General features: G+C 34.5%; 1 protein-coding gene across 2 annotated transcripts; it reads left to right on the top strand.

The window, feature by feature from the left end:
• Positions 1–764: 764 nt before the first annotated feature.
• On the top strand, positions 765–10,602 carry LOC126698134 (metal transporter Nramp5-like). Of its 2 annotated transcripts, none has more exons than XM_050395150.1 (13): positions 765–991; positions 1,125–1,203; positions 1,294–1,334; positions 2,845–2,923; positions 3,128–3,232; positions 3,398–3,507; positions 7,512–7,693; positions 7,813–7,882; positions 8,414–8,587; positions 8,799–8,903; positions 9,022–9,153; positions 9,293–9,388; positions 10,003–10,602. In XM_050395150.1, exons 1-13 carry the CDS (start codon positions 824–826, stop codon positions 10,228–10,230), a joined length of 1,569 nt encoding a protein of 522 aa, XP_050251107.1. In that variant the 5' UTR covers positions 765–823; the 3' UTR covers positions 10,231–10,602. The 2 variants fall into 2 exon arrangements, with proteins under 2 accessions (XP_050251107.1, XP_050251106.1); XM_050395149.1 differs by having other exon boundaries at positions 10,019–10,602.
• The last annotated feature ends 9,329 nt before the right edge of the window (positions 10,603–19,931 follow it).

Genomic DNA, 19,931 nt, shown 5'->3' on the forward strand with positions numbered 1-19,931 from the left:
ATTCTTCAGCGTGCAAAGTCAACTAATATTATTATTTTAATATCATTCCTATTTATCATTGTCATCACTACTAACCACCACCGCCAAGCCAATAGCATGCAAATTCTAATATAAAAACGTGCAATGTTTTTACCACTTGACCAAAAAAAAAAAAATTTAAAGGTTAAACTTTGGAGATCCTATTTTTCATGGGTTTTCTTTGACACCCTTGTTTTGAAATTCAATGAGCAGAAATTGTGATGAGAAGCCCACCCCATCTCAACCAAGTTACATTGAGACAATTTATAAGCGGACATGAGCAAAAGCGTGTCATGTTATGAAAAAAAAGGGCTAATCTACGTGTTCATTTGTCTTGATCAAATGGATGATACAGGGTTAGGTATATCTTTGCCAAAAAGAAAAGAAAAGAAAACTCAGAGAGAATTCTTCCAAATATAGAATGCAAAAGAAGAACACATTAGCCAAGGAGTGGAAACATCATTCTTAGAATATCTTTTTGTTTTGTTTATTCTTAAATAGTAGACCTCATCAAGAAGAAAGGAAGTGAAAATTTTATTTCTCTACCGACAATTAAAAATAATAATAAAAAAGAGAAAAAGAAAAGAAAAGAAGAAGAAAGAAGAAAGTAGAAAGTGACATGTCCATATTTGGCGATGAGGATGGAGACAATTTGGAGTTAGTGTAGAGTGACTGCTATGCTTTCCTCAATACCAAACATATTGCTTGGTTCATGCCACATTGCGCTATAAATAAGGAGCTCCATTTGAAACTTTCATATGCAGTAGGTAATCAAAGTCGAGAGAGAGAGAGAGAGATAAAAAGAATGAGAAGCCAAGAACTGCAGCAAGTAAGTGATGTTGTACCATCATCATCGTCATGGGGTGGAGGGAGCAATCGTATAGCTGCCCTTAATCTAGAGGGAACCCCACCCCCCAATATCTCTGATAGTCCTGATCATAAACAGTTTGATCATCATGATGAGGACTCTAAGGTTTTTCTCATATAACCCTCTTCTCTTTCTTTCTTAGCTATGCATTTTCTATCTTTAAATTTCTTTGTTCTATATGTTTGGATAGATTATCTTGTTAGAATCAACATTTGAGTATATATGATTGATGTTCTAGAAACCTGGGTGGAGAAAGTTCTTATCATATGTAGGTCCTGGATTCCTTGTCTCCTTAGCTTATCTTGACCCAGGCAATTGTGAGTCTCTTTTTGTCTCTCCCTCTGTCTCTGTGTTTCTGTGCATGTGTGTGTGTTTGACAAAGTAATATCATTTTTACCATGTTGCAGTGGAAACTGATCTGCAGGCTGGAGCAAATCACAGATTTGAGGTAAATCAAATAGAAAAAAAGATGGAACTAGCTATTTCACGAAAATTTATGAAGAGAGAAAGTCAGTCTTTAACAAAAGTGTAGATATTTTATAGGTTTATTTTGAGACATTTCCTAAGAGATTACTTTTACTAAGAGAATACTTTTATTTTAATTATAAAAATGGTCATGTTAACGGATGTTGTAAGGGCGGTTTTTGGGGCCCAGGCCCAGCAGGCAAACGATTCTGGTCCAAAAGACCCTCAACAATGAATTTATAGAGAGTGAGTCACAGAACAAGGTCTTGACAGAGTAAACGTAGTTATAAGCAAGCCATGCAACCATTTGGAGGTGGGGATATTCCATTAAGCTTCCTGGGATAACAGTTCGTGGGACTGTATCTTATGCCTTGTTTACAGAACTCCTTTCCCTTTTTCTCTTTTTCTTCTTTTTTTCTCTCCCCTTTTCGATCCCCTGGTCATGGGGATGTTCTTCTCTTATATAGCATCCTTCGAACGATAATGACCCTACACTTGTTAATCATTTGAGCCTCTACTTGAGTGCCTGTCCCATATGACATCCTCCTTCTTTTCTGTGAGTTGCACTGGCCAAGATAATTCTGTTATCCTGTCCTTTCCACATTAATGTGGCTGGAAAAGTAGCTTCCTTGCATTTAATGCAGCAGTTGTGGTTGCCCCCTGAACGTCCTGCATTTTCCCTTGATTTTGGATGACCTTTCACCATGTGAAGGGTGTGAATCGGACTCCCATTTGGTGCGTCCGAGGAGGTACTCCTCCTCGGACGCCCCTTAAGCAAACCCGGCCCAACATGATTGGGCTGGGAGGTCCTCTGCCCGTGTCTTCGCTTCCTATTATGGTTGGGCTTCGTACGAGTACCATGGCCCAACGATGACTGGCGAATTTTACCCCCACAGATGTATTTAGAACAATTGTTAATAAACTATAATAGAAAAGTTTTGACATTGTTTTTATGGAAAATATAAAAAGTTTTCAATAATATTTATTATTTTATCATTTTTTAATAAAATATTTTTAAAAATATCTATTAAACCAATGCCCTAAACATTTCCCTTATAAAAATGCAAAGTTTTTTTTTTGCAATGAAAAGTTAATAAAGAGTATTAATTTTTTTTTTAGAGAATAAAGTATACTTTTGACTCTTAAAGTTTGTAATTATTTTCATTTTGGCCATTTTAATTTTAAATATTTCACTTTGACATTTCCTATGGGCCTCTTCAGGGTTTTTTTTTATTTTTTATTTTTTATTTTTTTTTTATGATGAAAATTTTGAAAAGTAAAGGGGGCAAGTAAAAATCTGAATCAAACATAAAGCATCGAAATAAAAATTTTGAAATGTAAATAACCCAAAACTTAAGGACCTAAAATATACTGAATCAAACAATTTTTTTTTCTTTTTTGGAGAAACTGAATCAAACATGAATGGCCCAAATAATTAGAAATTGGTTTACGAGAGAAATATTAAGCATGGTTGTGCTATTTGCTATTTTCAGCTACTGTGGGTGATACTTATTGGGTTGATCTTTGCGCTCATAATTCAATCGCTAGCTGCAAATCTTGGTGTAAGCACCGGTAAGATGCAGAGCAAACAAATTCTAGGCCAAAATATAGACGTTACTATAGTTTGGGCCTCAATTTTTTTCTTCTTGTAGATGAAGAAGAAAAGTCAGCAGTACTGCTGACTTTTCTTCTTCTTAAGTAGTAACCTTTTTTTTTTTTTTTGATGATTCTTGTAGTAACTAATCAAGATAAGTATTTGTTTACGTATTGCCACAGGCAAACACCTTTCAGAATTATGTAAGGCTGAGTACCCAAAATATGTGAAGTATTGCCTATGGTTGCTAGCAGAGACTGCCGTCATAGCTGCTGACATACCCGAAGGTAAACCAATAAAATTGACTTACAAAGACAAATGATATCATTACCATATTATGTTGATGCATGCACTAGCCTCATCATTCTTGAATCATCCTCTCATCCATGTCTCCTTGATTATATTCAAATTAAGGAAAAATAAAAATTTTCAATTTTTCCAATTTGTGACAGTGATTGGAACAGCTTTTGCATTAAATATACTGTTTCACATCCCAATCTGGACTGGAGTTCTCATCACTGGTTTAAGTACTCTCTTACTTCTTGGCCTACAGAGATACGGGGTAATTTATTTTATTATCTATTTAAAATTTTCTGCTCCATTAATTATTTATTGAGAAATTTAATTGGGTGCTTAATTTTTATGCTCAACTATACATCCACGTACTTTGTGTGATGTTTTTATGCCAACTATCAATTATCTACGTAAGTTTTTGGCTAGCCGTTAATTATTATTTTATTTTTAATTGAGTCTAATATTTTTATGGCCAACTATCAACTTCTACGTACGTTTTTTTGGCCCTTTAATTATTTAAGAAATGTGTATAATATTTTTATTCACAACTGTCCACTTGCGGCATTCAGCCAAAAAAATAAAAAATAAAAATAAATCTACTCACCCCACCAACCCAAATAATTAAAAAAAAAGAAAAAGAAACTACGTACGTTGTGTGACATGTAGTTAGGCTTTCTTACATAGTTTGCAAATAGTACAGTTTGTTTATGCACGGATACAATGGCGAAGGTGGGGGGAATATTGTCTCTGTCCCTAGCTTTTGGAACCCTCTTTTAACAGGAAAATGACTTTTTTTTGAGAAAAAGGTAAGCGAAATTTAATTAAAGAAGAAACAAACTACAAAGCAAAAAACAAAAACCTAACTCAAGGAAGATCCAACTGGAAAACACCATCCACGTCCCCGGGTAATTCTTCTACCCAAACCTCAAAATCTGCAGATAGAACTGCTTTTTTAGCTAAACTATGAGCTAATCTATTCCCCTCCCGCCTAACGTGTTGAAACTCACAACTTTTTAAGACGGATCCCAGACACTTAGTCTCATCCACAATATGACCAAATAGCAGAGGACAAAGACCACTTCGACGCAAGGCCTGAATGACTGCCAGACAATCACCTTCAACAATGATACAAAATAAGCTCATTTCCCTGGCAAAGACCACAGCCCTTCGCGCCGCCAGAGCTTCAGCCATCTCCACAGACTGCACCTGACCCAAATTCTGCCTAAGAGCCGCGATAACTTGACCAGAATTATCCCGGCAAACCACTCCGATTCCAGCCAAACCTGAATCCTCACAAAACGCAGCATCAAAGTTAACTTTGAAGCAGTCCTCTGGCAGAGGAGACCAGCGTACCCTGTGTTGAGGAATAGGCGCGCCACTCTCTTGGGAATTGACGCTCCAGAATTCATCCACCAATCGCTGTGCGTTATCACCAATTTCATGCAGCTTCCATGTTGACTGGTTCTCCCTTAACCGGTTGCGACGCTGCCATATGCACCACGCCACAATAGCGAACAAAGCAACCTTCTTCGTTGGCCCAGCACTGAAGACTTCCTCCAGTAAGTCACAGAACGTCCGACATTTCTTCTGCACCAGTGAGTGAAACTCCAGGAGCGACATCCACACCGACCTCGCCTGATCGCACAACCATAAACAATGAATTATCGACTCCGTGTGATCTCCACAACCATCACATTCCACTCCAACAGGTATGTGCCGAGCCTGTAAATTCTGTTTAGTGGGCAGAGCATCCTTCGCAGCACGCCAAATAAAGTGTCGAATCTTCAGAGGCACCTTCATCAGTGTTTTTGTACATTAGATTTATTGAGATATGAATCTATATTAAACATTTGTCATGTGTGACGTGTATATCACAACTAGTTTACTGCACAAAAACATTGTCGTCAATTCTTATCCCTTTAAACATTTAATCATTGATACATATTGCCCCTCTAAAATTTTGAATCCCTTTACAGTGATATCAATTTTTAATCCTAATAATAGTACTCCCTCTGTTGCTATCAAGTACTATTAGTCAAAAGAATTTTCACGTTATTTGATTGACTTGAATGAAGCATATTTATTTACCAAGTTGTGAATTAGTCATTAATAATGTATGCATTTTAACTGCTTGTTTGACTTTAGTTTTTACTTTATTTTTTTTCCACTTTGTGTGGAGGATTGCATCATTGTTTAAGACTTTAAGTATATATATATATATATATATATATATATTTTTTTTTTTTTTTTTTTTTAATTTGTATTGCGTGGATAATGCCCTGTGTCTTTAGAATTTGCTGCTCCGTGATTCTTGCTGTCTAAGTCTTTTTTTCTTTTTTCTTTTTTGAGAATCTTGCTTTCTAAGTCAAACAAGTAAATTAGTACACTAATTGATCTGTTGAAAATGATTTCTTATTTTGTGACACGTTAGAATATAAATCTTAGCATATTCTTTTCTTTGTTTTTGGCGAACGTACCAAATATATATATATACATATATATGTGTATATATATATATATATATAATAGATGAAATTGAGAGAAATTTAAATTAGGGTTTTAATTTTGTGCCATGTGTCTTAAATTATTTATTTTTAAAGATTTTTATTTCTTAATTTTAGAATCAAATGTGAGACCACATCATAAATATTTATCCAAATGAGTTATATACATATATATGAATTATATTATGCATTTTATTGTATATTTTTAAGTGTATTCATGCATGTGCATGGGGTTATAAGCTAGTTTTTATAATTATGAGAAACAAATAAATGCTTAGATCACCTTGACTTCAAGCAGATATATGCATAATCTCTTACATGAGTCTACTCAAAAAAGAAAAAAAAAAATCATACAAATGACATATATGCTTGGTAAAGTATAAAGTGAAACATTATGAATCAAAGTTGACTTGATATAATTGGGATAATTTATCTTAGACAAGGCGATGCATTGTTAAAGTATAAAATTAAAAAATATATATATAGCTTTTTAAAAATGAGGTTTACTTTATCATAGATAAAGCAACACATCATAATCAATTTTGATTTTGGTGTAAAGGAAGAGATTGAGATTATTTGATGTGTGGCCATATGAGAGATTATGTGGGTAATGTTTGTTTGTTTGTTTTTATAATCTTAGGTGGGTAATGTTGGCAATCTATTGTATAGGATATTAGCTTACAAAAATTAAGGGTACGTTTGGTAGACCGTAATGGTGATTACATAGGAATAGGAATAGATATTATAAGGAACACAAGATGCTGTAACGTAATACTTATTACTATTCACTTGTTTGGTGACAAAACCCTGAAGACAATGGAATAAAAGCATTTAAAATTAAATTGTCTAAAATACCCTTATTATAAAATTACAAATACACTTGATAAGAATTATTGATAAAAATCCATACACGTTTCTTGTGTAATCCATACACGACAAGTTGGTTAATACTTAAAACCTTAAAACATTACCTCCCCCTACACCCCACACCCCCCCCCCCCCCCCCCAAAAAAAAGGTTTATAGTTTTCAATTGGGTTGAGTTTCTATTGGTATAATTTTTCTAGACCTTTTTTTGAATTGAGAAAAATCTTGCACAATCCTTTTTCTATTGTTTAAACTACTTATTATCATACAATTTTGGAAATTACTTTTATTATTATTATTTTTTTATACAAGATAGAAATTCTACTCTAATTTAATCTAAGTGTATATGTGTGTGAAGCTCTCTCCTAGAGACTTGAACCCCGGTCCTTACCCCCCCCCCCCCACTTTACAAGCACTTATACTTGTGGAGTGACCATCACACCAAAGGTATGAGGTAATTTTGGAAATTACTAAAGCCTAAAGATACTATTGATTTTACCACGTATAACACACAAATTGATGTAGTAATGAATGTGATTGATCTGTTTTAACCACCTTATAAATGAATACTAGATTTTTTTTTATTTTTTTTTGGAAATTAGTGACACAACATTTTGTAAGTTCTAAGCAATAAAATTTGCAATATCCTAACATTACTTTATAATTTTGAGATTAAAAAAAAAGGGACGGGTCATTTTTTTATAATGGAATAAAACCATTACAAAATTGGGGCCTTTAGGCCTAGGCCTCGAGCTGCCATTGAGTGGAATAGAAGGTTTTTATTTGCAAAGAGTCATGGTCTCAACCGTAGTGCTACTCCTTGGAGTTCAAAAAATTGAATTCATGTTCTTTCCCGTTTTCCACTATAGTTTTAATTCTTGTTAAAACATTTCTGGTTGGCAGGTTAGGAAGCTGGAATTGCTGATAACAATACTGGTCTTCGTAATGGCTGCATGTTTCTTTGGAGAAATGGGTTATGTAAAGCCTCCAGCGGGTGCTGTGCTAAAGGGAATGTTTGTACCCAAGCTCAGTGGCCAAGGAGCCACCGGGGATGCCATAGCACTCTTGGGTGCCCTTGTCATGCCGTATGTAATTTACTGCTTCATTAAATATCCTTCATTATTTCATAACTATTTATTTTCTTCCTTCTAATCGTTAATTTGTGTTATACCATATTGTGAATTCCATTTCTTTTGACCAATAGGCACAATCTCTTTCTCCACTCGGCTCTTGTGCTATCCAGAAAAATACCAAATTCTGTCCATGGCATCAATGTAAGAATCTAGTGCTTACAAATTGCCCCTTCTAATTTTATTCAAAATTCAATTTAATATTATAACTTCTAATTTATTCAATTCACTCCTATAACATCCATTTGTTTTCAGTGTAGTCCTTTCATTAAGATGGTTGCTAGTTACGTGTCTCAAAACAATGTAATTTTGGTATTTTTAATTTCTAAAATGACATCATTTTTAAGACATCTAACAACACTGTCAGACGGAATTAGATGGAAAGACTACATTGAATCAAAGTATAAATTTTTTTACTAGTATGAATATTTCAGAAGTAACAAGATTGAATTAAATTTTAGAAAAACTAGAAGATGTAATTTGTAATTTAATCAAAGAACAAATTATATACAAGTGAGCTCCAGACTCCAGTAATTGTCATAATTGTAGATGGTAAAACTAGTTTAATTTATTAAATTGTATAGGAGAGATAAATGCTTTCTTTATTTTCCAAAACAATTGCTTTTTGCTAATGTGTCAAAATGCTTGTGTTTGCCTTGTCGTGTTATATCACAGGATGCATGTCGATATTTCCTAATAGAGAGCGGATTCGCATTGTTTGTTGCATTTCTAATCAATGTTGCAATTGTCTCTGTATCGGGCACCGTTTGCTCAGCCAATAATATCTCAAATGAGACTGCAAATCAATGCAGTGATCTTAACCTCAACTCAGCCTCTTTCCTTCTCAAGGTTCAATTGTATATATATATATATATATATATATGAAATTGTTTTACATTAGAATAATGGTTAAATAATTAAATTTAACAATTTTTTTTAATTTAAGATTTTGGGACAAATGATAGTCTATCAATTTAAATGCATTTAGAATGTTTATGCCCAAGGTCTAACATATATATATATTTATTTATTTTTCAATTTTATTGATTTATGTGTGTAGAGTGTATTGGGTCGGTCAAGCTCAACCATTTATGCCATTGCATTACTAGCCTCAGGGCAAAGCTCCACCATCACAGGCACTTATGCAGGGCAATTCATCATGCAGGTCTTGAAATTAAATATATAACATGCACACACAAACATATATGTTTATGTCATGTGAAACTACCCTAATTAATTGGGATTAAATTTTAATTAATTTAAGGATGGTGTGGCTTTTATAGGGTTTCTTGGATCTTAAGATGAAAAAATGGATTAGAAACTTGATGACAAGGTGCATTGCCATTACACCTAGTCTTATTGTTTCCATTATTGGAGGATCTAATGGTGCAGCCCGACTTATCATCATCGCATCGGTTTGTAACTTGTGAACTATGTATTCTTCTTTTTCTTTTTTTTTTAATCTTTCTTTCGTTTTTATTTATTTATTTATTTTTTAACGTTTATACCTATATTCAAACATAGGATAAAAATTTAATGGGTTTTGTTTTGCAGATGATACTTTCATTTGAGCTTCCATTTGCTCTAATCCCCCTCCTTAAATTCAGTAGTAGTGCCACAAAGATGGGACCACACAAGAATTCAATATATGTAAGTAGTTTTTGTACTTCTTTTTCTTTTCTACTTTTGCTTTTAAATGAGTTACAACCATTATAGTGGGACTTGATTAAGGTGATCGGCTGAATTTATAATGCTCATAAATGCAATTCATATGTATAAGATTTAGATATAGTATTTTTGTTTAGCAAAAAAAAAAAAAAAAAAAAAAAGTATTTTTAGATTCTTTTATCTTAGACTTGTCTATTAAATTCAATCATATAACTACATATACATTCATATGTATAAAATTTAGATATAGTTTTTTTAGATACTTTATCTTAGATTTGTCAATTAAATTCAATCATATAAGTACATTGCTAACTATAACATAAATATAATGAATTTCTTTTAACGACAATTAAATTAAATTATATAACTTATTGATCAATGCAGTCACATGATTGAATTCAATTCAAAAACATAATTTATAACACCTAGATAACCATTTTAAATTTACAGGTATCAAATTAGATGGCCAAAGCAAGCAAAGCATTAAAAAAATAAATAAATAAAAAATAAAATAAAAACCCACCACGTTCTTGTTCCTATTACACACACAAGGAAGAAAGAGTAAGGCAAACATCCTTTTATTAACTAAGCATTAGACAATTATGCCTGTAGGTTATTGTGATCTCGTGGATCCTAGGCATCGGAATCATTGGCATCAACATCTACTACCTGAGCACAGGCTTTGTGGATTGGCTAATTCACAACAAGTTACCAAAGGTTGCAAATGTGTTCGTTGGGCTCCTAGTATTTCCCTTAATGCTTGTCTACATCTTAGCAATCATCTATCTTACCATCCGAAAAGACACTGTTGTAACATTTGTTGAGCCTGTAAAGCATGACCACCCAATAGCCCAAAACAACATGGAACACGGGCTAGGCAATTCTTGTGAGGTGGGTGAGTTGGATCACATTCCTTACAGAGAGGATTTGGCTGATATCCCACTGCCAGAGTGAAGGGTTTTTTTCTAAATCAAATGCAACAACAGCCAAGCCAAGGTATATCGTTAGTGGTAGGGAGCTCCAAGTTAAATGTGACTTCAACTTTCTTCGAGTTCATCTAAGGCTTTCCTCCTATGGAAATTGTATTTAATTTTGAACCATCTATTGTAGTTTCCATTGTTCAATTATGTTTATGTTGAACCTTTTGTTGGAAAAATATTGTTGAGTGAATAAGAAATTGATGTTTAATTTGTTCACTTGAAAATTTTATTAAAAGTGATGAAAATCCTGAGTCCCTCATAGAAAAGGAAGGAGATAATATATGAGTTTATATGCTCATGGGCCGGACATTGGGTTGAGCTTTGGCATATGTGGACTGGGCCCTCTTGTTTAAATAATAATTTTTATTATTTTATTTTTGGAGTCAATCAGTCTGTGCACAACAGTTTTTATTTTGAACAGTGTGTCTGTTCACTAACGTATATAAATTCATAGTCCCTCATTCATGAAAACTGACTTTCTGAAAAGAAAAAAAAAAAAAAAACTCTCTCAGAGAGAAAATAATTTTCTGCATTCATTTGAGTCAAAGAGAGAGAAAGAGACATAGAGTAGTTCACAGAGCATGAATCTAGTGTGCTTCTTCTTCATGCTGTAGATCATTTTATCTTGGGAGACAGATGTCCGTGAGTCTCAAAGCACCACAGATTGTGTGAGGGGTGAAATCTGCTTTAAGGAGATTGTGTCAAGCACAAGACTTGATCTGAATCATTCATCCTTCATGCATTTGGTCTGTGAGTTTTTAATTATTTGCAGATTTTTTCTTATATATAAAATATCTATTTATTGTTTTTGTCTGAAGTGGATGAAAATCAAGAATGACGGATCCGTTTAAATAAACCTGATGGTACTGAATTAGTTTGCTGTCAAGAATAAGTCAGCAAATGTAGCAATGGACGGATAGGTCACATGACGGATGGACCCCTCTCCATAGTAGATGGATAGTCCCTCTATATGGACGGATTCTGGGTTCTTAGGCCCAAGGCCAACGAATACCAAGGCCATGTGCCACTCACTCAACTTGGGTAAACCCCATATGGAAATGTCTTGCGCCTCACGATTAACCTTAGTTGAGGGAATCCCAACATGGAAAGAATCCCACAATATACGCACATTTATGAGGATCTTCCCCACAAGGAAACGCCTTTTTCGCCAAGAAATGAAGGTTAGTTCTACACTACTATAAAAACCCAAAACCCTCAGATATCAAGGTACGTATAATTTACCCCAGTTCTGACACTCTAGAGTTGTGAGAAGTTCTCTAACTTAACCTTCGGAGGGTCCTTGGCCGGTACCACACCGGTACTCTCCTAAGGTCTTCTTATTCTGTGTTGTACAGGTGTTGTCTTGAGCATGTGAGGACTGTGTGACTTACTGAAGATTTTCAGCATCATCATTGTTTATCATATTTATTTGTGTTATTGCTTATATTTACACTCTGTTTGTTTTGATGTAAAATATTTGCAGGAAAATATTTTCTCGTTTTACAGTGTTTGTTTTGCAGTAAAACATATAGTCAAAAGTAAAATATTTTCAATCAACCAAATCAACCCAAGCAAATTTGTGTAAAATATTTTACTCTTAAAATTTTGGTAAAATATTTTACAATTTCTCTCTAGCTCTCACCCGACAACTCTCAAGCTATCTATTCTCTACCTTTCCCGCTATCTCTTCTTTTCCTCTCAATTCTCTCTCCTTCTCAACCTAAACCTTCTCTCCCAAAACCTGGTGGCGCCACCCACTGACTGGTGCATCCCAACAGCGGCGCCACCCACTGACTAGAGCCACTAACTGACCGATGCTACCCACTAGCAGCGCCACCCTTGGGACTTTAACTCTCGGCATCAATGTTCCTGACGTGAATGTCGAGTGCAAGGACGATACAGATCGACAACCACTACCTCTTTTGTGGTGCAGATCGGTGATAAGGTAAGTAGTGGGGTGGGTCATTGTCAGATCTGAGTGCCGGTGTCCCTCTCGGTGGTGGGGTGGGTCGTTGGTGATGGGTTGGGTCATTAGTGTTGGGTTTTGGTGGGCGAGTTTTGGTGTTTTCAGTTTTGGTTTTGAGGTTGGTGGCTGGAATTGCTATAGTTGTAGTGGTTCGTGGGTTTTGATGGTGGCTGAATAAGAGTGGGTTTCATTGATCTTAGATTTTGGAATTTTTGTTTCCATTTGGGATTGTTGCTTCCTGTTGGTGGTTGTTGTTGTGGTGGTGTGGCCGTGTGAGTGGTGGTGTGTAGTCACTAGATTTTGGTGGCAGCGAGTGGTGGTGGCTTTTTTTTTTTTAATTCTTTTTTCCAAGTGGTTAGTAGTGGTGGTGTGCCTGTATTTGGAGGTAGGTGGCTGTTTACACTTTCAAAGGTCTAATCTTGCCAAACACTTGAAAATGTTTTCAATGAAAATATTTTACATGTAAAATATTTTACATTTGAAAATATTTTACATAGAAACAAACAGAGTGTTACATCTGTATGTTGTTCCTTTTGCTTTATCACAAAAATAAATTGTTGAAATATATCCAACACCTTTTAGTTTGCCTTTAATGAAATTCGACTTTTCATAATAGCTATTTGGTCTCATGATAAATCATTGATAAACTTAAGTCTTCTTGTGATATGGGAGAATGAGGAGAGAAAATGGGAGAAATTTTAGAGATTTGATTTCAACAAGTCAGTCAACAAAATTAAAAAAGGAAATATTTGGTTTGTTAGTTGGTGAAATCCCAATACTGATCCGAATATCCTGTCTCCCAACCCTCTCCTCAAGTTGGAGCATGAATGTCAAACTTGTAATCGAGGTGACAAAATTGATCTTTGCCAAGAGGCTTAGTGCAGAAGCCAGCAATACGAGAAGTTCATATTAATCTAGCTTCAATCTTTCCATAAATAAGGTGGCAATCCGGTTCAATATGTTCAGATTGCTAGCGGATGATGATGAGATTAACAAGAATATGGAGTACTACTTTGTTGTCACAATAGTCTCATATGGCCATTATGGTTGATGCCAAGGTCCATGAGAAGCTATTGAAGCAAAATGAGTTCACATATGGAGGTCGGAACCATGTATAGGCTGAGGGGGGCTATGGCCCCCCCAAATTTTTTTAAAACATTAAATAGTAGGTATATATTTAAGATTTTAGAAAATAAGCCCAAGCCCCCCCCCCCCCCCCCCCCAAAAAAAAAAGAAAATTATATTTTCCCCTTCACCCCTCTCCTTTCCCTCAAGAAGAATGAAAACTGGCCCCTCTCAAACTAAATTAACCCAAAAACAATAAAATGGTTACATGCATGGCCTATTCTTTTGGCCCATCGCCCCTACTGAAACAATTTTTTTTAGTACAAATACAAACCCACTTCTACAAATCTGAAATTCCTAACAATTATACTCAGAGTCAAGAGAGAGAGGCTCCCAAAAAAAAAATAAAAAACTCAATAGGAGAGAAATCTAACAATTAACCTTCCAAGCCAACCACTGTCACCTAAGAAGGAGAAAATTTGAGGAAGAACAACCACTAGCCACTATTCCCATTGCTCACACTCACTAATATAAATATATAATTACTCTCCCTCCATGTCTATCTCTCTTCTATGGATAAATGGACATGGATCCATTACTGTTGTGCGTGGAATTATTTACCCCAAGTGTGTGGTTTGTAGGAGCCTATATAAGCTAATAGTAAAACTGTGGAATGTCAACCACAAGTTACTAACAATAATAAATATTTTTATTAAATTGGAATATAAATATTATTGTATTAAAAATAGTATCTTGTCCGTCACTATATATTTTCAATTTAACATATTAAGCAAAGTAGACAAATTGACAAATTTGAAAATTTTGAACTCGACTATATATATATATATATATATTTAAGAGTAATGTTACAGTCACAAATTATTTTACAACATTTTTACAAAATATTGATGTGACCAACCTCTTATTGGGTTTCATTTAGGCCTACTATTAATATCACTTTTTCATTTACCAATAATCACTCACCATATCAGTAGTTTGTAAAATAATTTGTATCTCTAGCATTATTCTGTATTTAATACTACTTTTTAACTTATTATTACACAGTTAGTTAACAGTTTTATATGCTTTTAACCTCTTTTTCTTTTTTCTAAGTATGATTTTTAGTTATTGTAGACTGTTTATTAGAATCTTTTTTTGTTGTCAGTTGTTAGTTAACATTGTGTATCTCCTGTGCGTATAGCTATGTGGTGATATATAGTTTATAAAGTAATTTTTCCTTTTGCAATTAATTAGGTTTCCAAAAATAAATACAAATATTTTAGAAGTCATTGCTAGTGATGCAACCTTACTTACCTTTAATGAAGATATCTCAATTTATGAAAATCATCAACCTGAATTTTTCATAAAGAATTTTTTTTATTATGAAAGAAGATTTTCTAAGGGACTCTATAATTTTGAACATTAAAAGAGAGATTGCAACTAAATTCTGTACAAAGTCTATCATATATGATTTATTGGAAATTAAAACAATAATCGAATTCCATTTTAATAGATAATTTAGTTTAAATGTACTAAGAAACAATTATTTTATGTCTTTTCTTTTGTTGATTCTTTGTTTATTATATTCAATAGACGTTAATTAGGTTGGATTCGCATGAAAAATATTTATTCATGTTTGGCCCCCCATTGACTTTGAATCCTAGTTCTGTCCCTGAATATTCGGCTTAAGCAGAGCAGTGAGAGTACCTAATCAACCAGATCTGTTTCGAACACTGATTTGATAGTATAATTTGCTTTGAGAAAAACTAATTCCTATTTCAAATTTAAGCTTTCTTGGCTGATCCATTTAACCCTTTCCTTCCCTTTTTGCTTCTAGCACATAAATGGATCACCAAAAATAATTGAATCATAAAATTAAGAACTTGTATAATGTTCTCTCTCTCTCTCTCTCTCTCTTTAATTTTTTTAATAAAAAAACCTGACCTAGAGCTAGAACCATATACAAGTCAAAGCATTGGATGATTGAGATTTGGTAGTGCATACCCTGAAGAGTTGAACATGACATTTGAACTAGATAACTGCTGTATTGAAAATTTGAATTGCATGATTGACGCCTAAATTTTACATTTTACCCCCTGAACTATGGACCCCCCAAAAAAAAGTTATAACCATGTTCTACATAATCCCCTGCCTTTTAAATGAGAAAGTGTGGCAAGCTGTAGAGATTGGCTGGACTAAGCCAACGGAAGCGCCAGTTGATTGGGATGATGCTAAGATCAAGGCGGCAAACTTCAATAGTAGGGCATTGAATGCTCTATTCAGTGCAGTCATAAATGATGAGTTCAAGAAGATATCCTCCACTGACATTGCTAAGAAAGCAATGACCATCCTCCAGAAAACCTGTGAAGGAACTAAGGCTGTCAAGGATTCGAAGTTTCAGAAGCTCACTGCAAGCTTCGAAGAAATCAAGACGGAGGAGGATGAGTCATTTGATGAGTTCTATGCCAAGTTCAAGGACACAGTAAACTTGGCTTTTAATCTTGGGGAAACCATTCATGAACCCAAGATTGTGAGAAAGGTGCTCAGATCTCTACCCAAGAGATTTCATGCCAAGATCACCACGATTGAGGAATCGAAGGATATTGACAAAATTCCTTTGATAGAGCTGGTTGGCAATCTATAGACCTATGAGTTGGGTTTGTCTAGAATCGGGAAATCGAGCAAGAGCAAAAGCATGGCACTGAAGGCCAAGAGCAGTGACATGGATGAGTCTTCAGACGATGAAGATTTTAAGATGAAGTCCTACATCACCAGGAAATTCAAGAAGTTCATGAAGAATGCAAATGGGAAAGGCTTTGACAAGGGCCGTAGGAAATCTAGTTCCTCTCAGTTTAAAAGCCAAGAGAAGGGGAAGAAGGATGCTAGGGATGACGGTCAGTACACTGTTCCTTCAGGACCAAAATGCTTTGGGTGTCAAGGTTTCAGTCACATGAAACAAGAGTACCCCACATATCTCAAGACTATTGGGAAAAGCAAGGCACTTGCTACTACATTGAGTGAAATCGAGCTTGAGGATGATTCCGACAATGAGGATGACGGAATCCTGAATGCCTTCACTACCACCGTCAATCCTACTGAGGGGATTGTTGAAGATATGGATGAAGAAGAGGAATTAGTGGAGTCTAAGTTTGAAAAGATGGATGAACAAGATGACATCCACATAGCCTATGCAAAGTTATACAAAGTCTCAAAAAGGCATGAGAAGCTGTATAGATTAACCACCAAGAAGCTTAGTGATATGGAGCTTGAGTGAGAGGAAATCTTTACAAAGTTTGATGAAGCCAATCAGACTATTGGAGCACTAAGATTTGAGAATAATTTCTTGGCTGAGAAGACCAAGAAGCTTGAGGCAGAACTGTTCCAAGTCAGAGCTCAGTTAGAAAGAACCTCAAGCGCTAAGCTCGATGAGATGCTCAGTCCTCAGAAATCTGCTTCCGATCGAACCGGTTTAGGGCATGATTTCTCTTCTCCTAGTATTGCTTCTACTAGTACTACTGTTTTTGTTCCTCCTGCTAATAATATTGAAACTGAGAACAATGTTGTTAAAAATGAATTAGCTAGTGAGAACATAGACAAGGGTAAATCTATCTTAGGAGCACATTTAAGCTTGACAAGAAAGAGATTAAAAACCCTAGGGCTAATAAGGGAAACTCTCAAAAGCCAAAATAGAAAAAGCAGCATTTCTGTCATCACTGTGGTGCAGCTGGACATACTCGACCTAATTGCTACAAGTGGTTAGCCACTCAAAAGAGCAATAACATGATTGCGTCGGGAGACTAGAGTCAACTTCCATCCTCTCTTGCTCCTCTTGGAGATCTTCTCAAAGCTCTCATGTTCCTTTCAAACTTGAACGGTTTTAACTCTTCCCCTTCACCGCTGGATCAAGGGTTCGCTAAATGGAAAGGTTCTTCCAAGGTGTGGAAAGAAAAGGGCTCCAAGTGATTATGTCACTTTTTCTCTCTCCCCTTCTTGTTTTTGTTTGCATTACTTGTGTGTTTTGCTCTATTATTTTGAGTTAGTCTAGTTTTATGCATTGCTTTGTTTTTGTTTGTTTTCTTTTCAGTTTTGGTTTATTTTGTTTTTCATATAAATTTTTTTTTTGAAAAATTGAAAAATACAACAACAGTGTGTGTTTGTGTACATTGGTATTTGTATACCTTGGTTGGCCATTGAAACAAAATTTTCTAAACTTTGTATCTTTTGTAGCTTAGATGAGCATCTCTATGCACAACTAAGCAAGTGAGCTTTGTGGTTCGTGTTTGTGATGAGTAAGATTAAGTAATCTCTTGTACTTAACACTCATATTACTCTTTTTGATAGGAAGGACTAGAAAATCCTAAGAGAAAGACATAAATAACCATCTCACCACTGTTGCTCGTCAATCATGAAATGACATTTGGTGTCTAATTTTCCTCCATCTGTCTAAATTTAACTGGGATCAATTGTAATTACGCTACTATTACTGATAGAAGTTAGGTGAAAGTTAGTTGTGCTCCATTTTTATTTATTTTTTTTCCCCCACACCCGTGTATTTTCAGGTTCACCTCTCCTTCTACAATAATCAAAACCCAAGATTGTTCCTCTCCTACTCAACTAACGGTGTGTGGTCGCAGTTACCACACTGATTACGCCACCTTAACATACAGCTCCCCTATTTTTCAATGAATGCTATTTATGTATCTTATATAGGAAGAGGGTCTCCATCTATTCCGATTTTACTTTTCTTTACAACTTTAATGGTCCTAGTTTATGCTCTGCAAAACCAATTCCAACCATTCCTAAGGTTTGATTACTCATTTCTTTAATATGCCTAAACTTTCGTTCCTTTTTGTCAAAAAATTTTGTTGTCTAATTATATAATTTGATTGTTTTTCTATGATTGATGTTCTATGTTTATTTTCCGTTTCATAACAAGTTGTAAGGAAACTGATAATTTTAATGGTCCTGGTTTATGCTTCCTAAGGTTTGATTACTTCTTCCTTTCATCTGCCTATGCTTTCGTTCGCTGTTGTGAAAAAATTATATTGTTTAATTGTATAATTTATTTTTTTTCCTAGCATTGATGTTGCATGTTTATTTCCTATTTCATAGGAAGTTGCAAGGAAACTTAGAATTTAACTGCTCCTGGTTTATGCTATGCAGAACGAATTCCAACCATTTCTAAGGTTTGATTACTCCTTTCGTTCATCTGCCTATGGTTTCCTTCCTCTTGGTGAAGAATGTTTATTCTGTAATTATATAATTATTTTCTTTCCTATGATTTATGTTGCATGTATATTTTCTGTTTCATAACAAGTTGCGAGGAAACTGTAGTAGTGTTTGAATTGAAATTGAGAGTTCTGATAATGCATTAATATTTCCATGATGTATTTCAAAAAACATGTTTAGAAAATGAATTTCAAAACAGATTTGGTTCAACATCTTCTTCTTCCCCTAATTGCGTAATAGTATATTTACAGTTTTATGTGTGTACATGCCCGGTAACTTATATGATAAAGGGTCTTTACACAGCTTATTGTCTCAACAAAGGTCGTCATCAATGTTTTTACACTTTATGGAAAACTTTGTTGCCAATTAACTGAGGCTTTTTAACTACTTATTTCCTTACCAAAGGCTACCTCTTTGTTATTGGTCAATTATTCCTATGCCTTATGTGACAAGTAGTTAGTTGTGATTTTCCATAGTACCTGCTTATTTTGTTAACAAAGGTCAATTTTTTTCCCTGTTTATGTTGTGATTGCAGTGTGGTTAGTATTTAACCCTAATAATGTATAACAAATTTCTTATTCTCTTGAAAAAGGTTAGCTACTTTTTTACTGATACTATTGTTATTATTATTCGTAAATTATATGACTTCTTGTTAATACGATTTTCGTTAGAGCTTTTAACATATTCGTTTTTTATGGTACTGACAAACTACCAGAACTTTGTATTTTCCCAGTTATTTAATTTTCAAGTAACTAACAAATATGGTGAGTGGTTAGCGGTAATGTTGTGTTACTGGTTCGATAATTATGGAACAAGTATATTATTTGAGATAGTTATGGACGAAGCACGAGCTAGAAGGTCAAAAAGGCGTTTGATTTAAAAAAAAAGAAAAAGAAAAAGAGGTATCCGAACTCAAGTAGAGATGTGTTGTAGAAGTGAAGTGGACCTTGGCAACCTATTTGATGGAGGCATTGTGTTCATCATTGGCCAATTTGGTGTTTGGTTTTAAGGGAATTAGGCTGCTTGAAGTGGTAATTTACGCTACTTTTTCCCTAAAGTAATTTACACTACTCTTATTTAGAGGGTATTATGTAAACAAGTTTTCCATGTAATTTACGGTATTTTTTTTTTTAAAATGTAATTTATGCCACTTTATTTTAGAGGGTATTATTATATTATATATTTGAGAATCAATATTATTTTACCCAATTTAACCCTCACCTAAAGTGGTTGTTATCTAAGAAATTTTGTAAACATATTTCTTTTGTAACATAAATTATATTTA

The sequence above is a fragment of the Quercus robur genome, chromosome 9 (assembly GCF_932294415.1).
Source record: "Quercus robur chromosome 9, dhQueRobu3.1, whole genome shotgun sequence".
NCBI lineage: Eukaryota > Viridiplantae > Streptophyta > Magnoliopsida > Fagales > Fagaceae > Quercus > Quercus robur.

Bases quoted from the DNA above. Each gene is read 5' to 3' on its own strand.
- LOC126698134 (XM_050395149.1), top strand. From the start codon at position 824: ATGAGAAGCCAAGAACTGCAGCAAGTAAGTGATGTTGTACCATCATCA. The intron at 1,204-1,293 runs GTGAGTCTCTTT...ACCATGTTGCAG, and splicing joins TTATCTTGACCCAGGCAATT to TGGAAACTGATCTGCAGGCT. The intron at 8,904-9,021 runs GTCTTGAAATTA...TGGCTTTTATAG, and splicing joins CAGGGCAATTCATCATGCAG to GGTTTCTTGGATCTTAAGAT.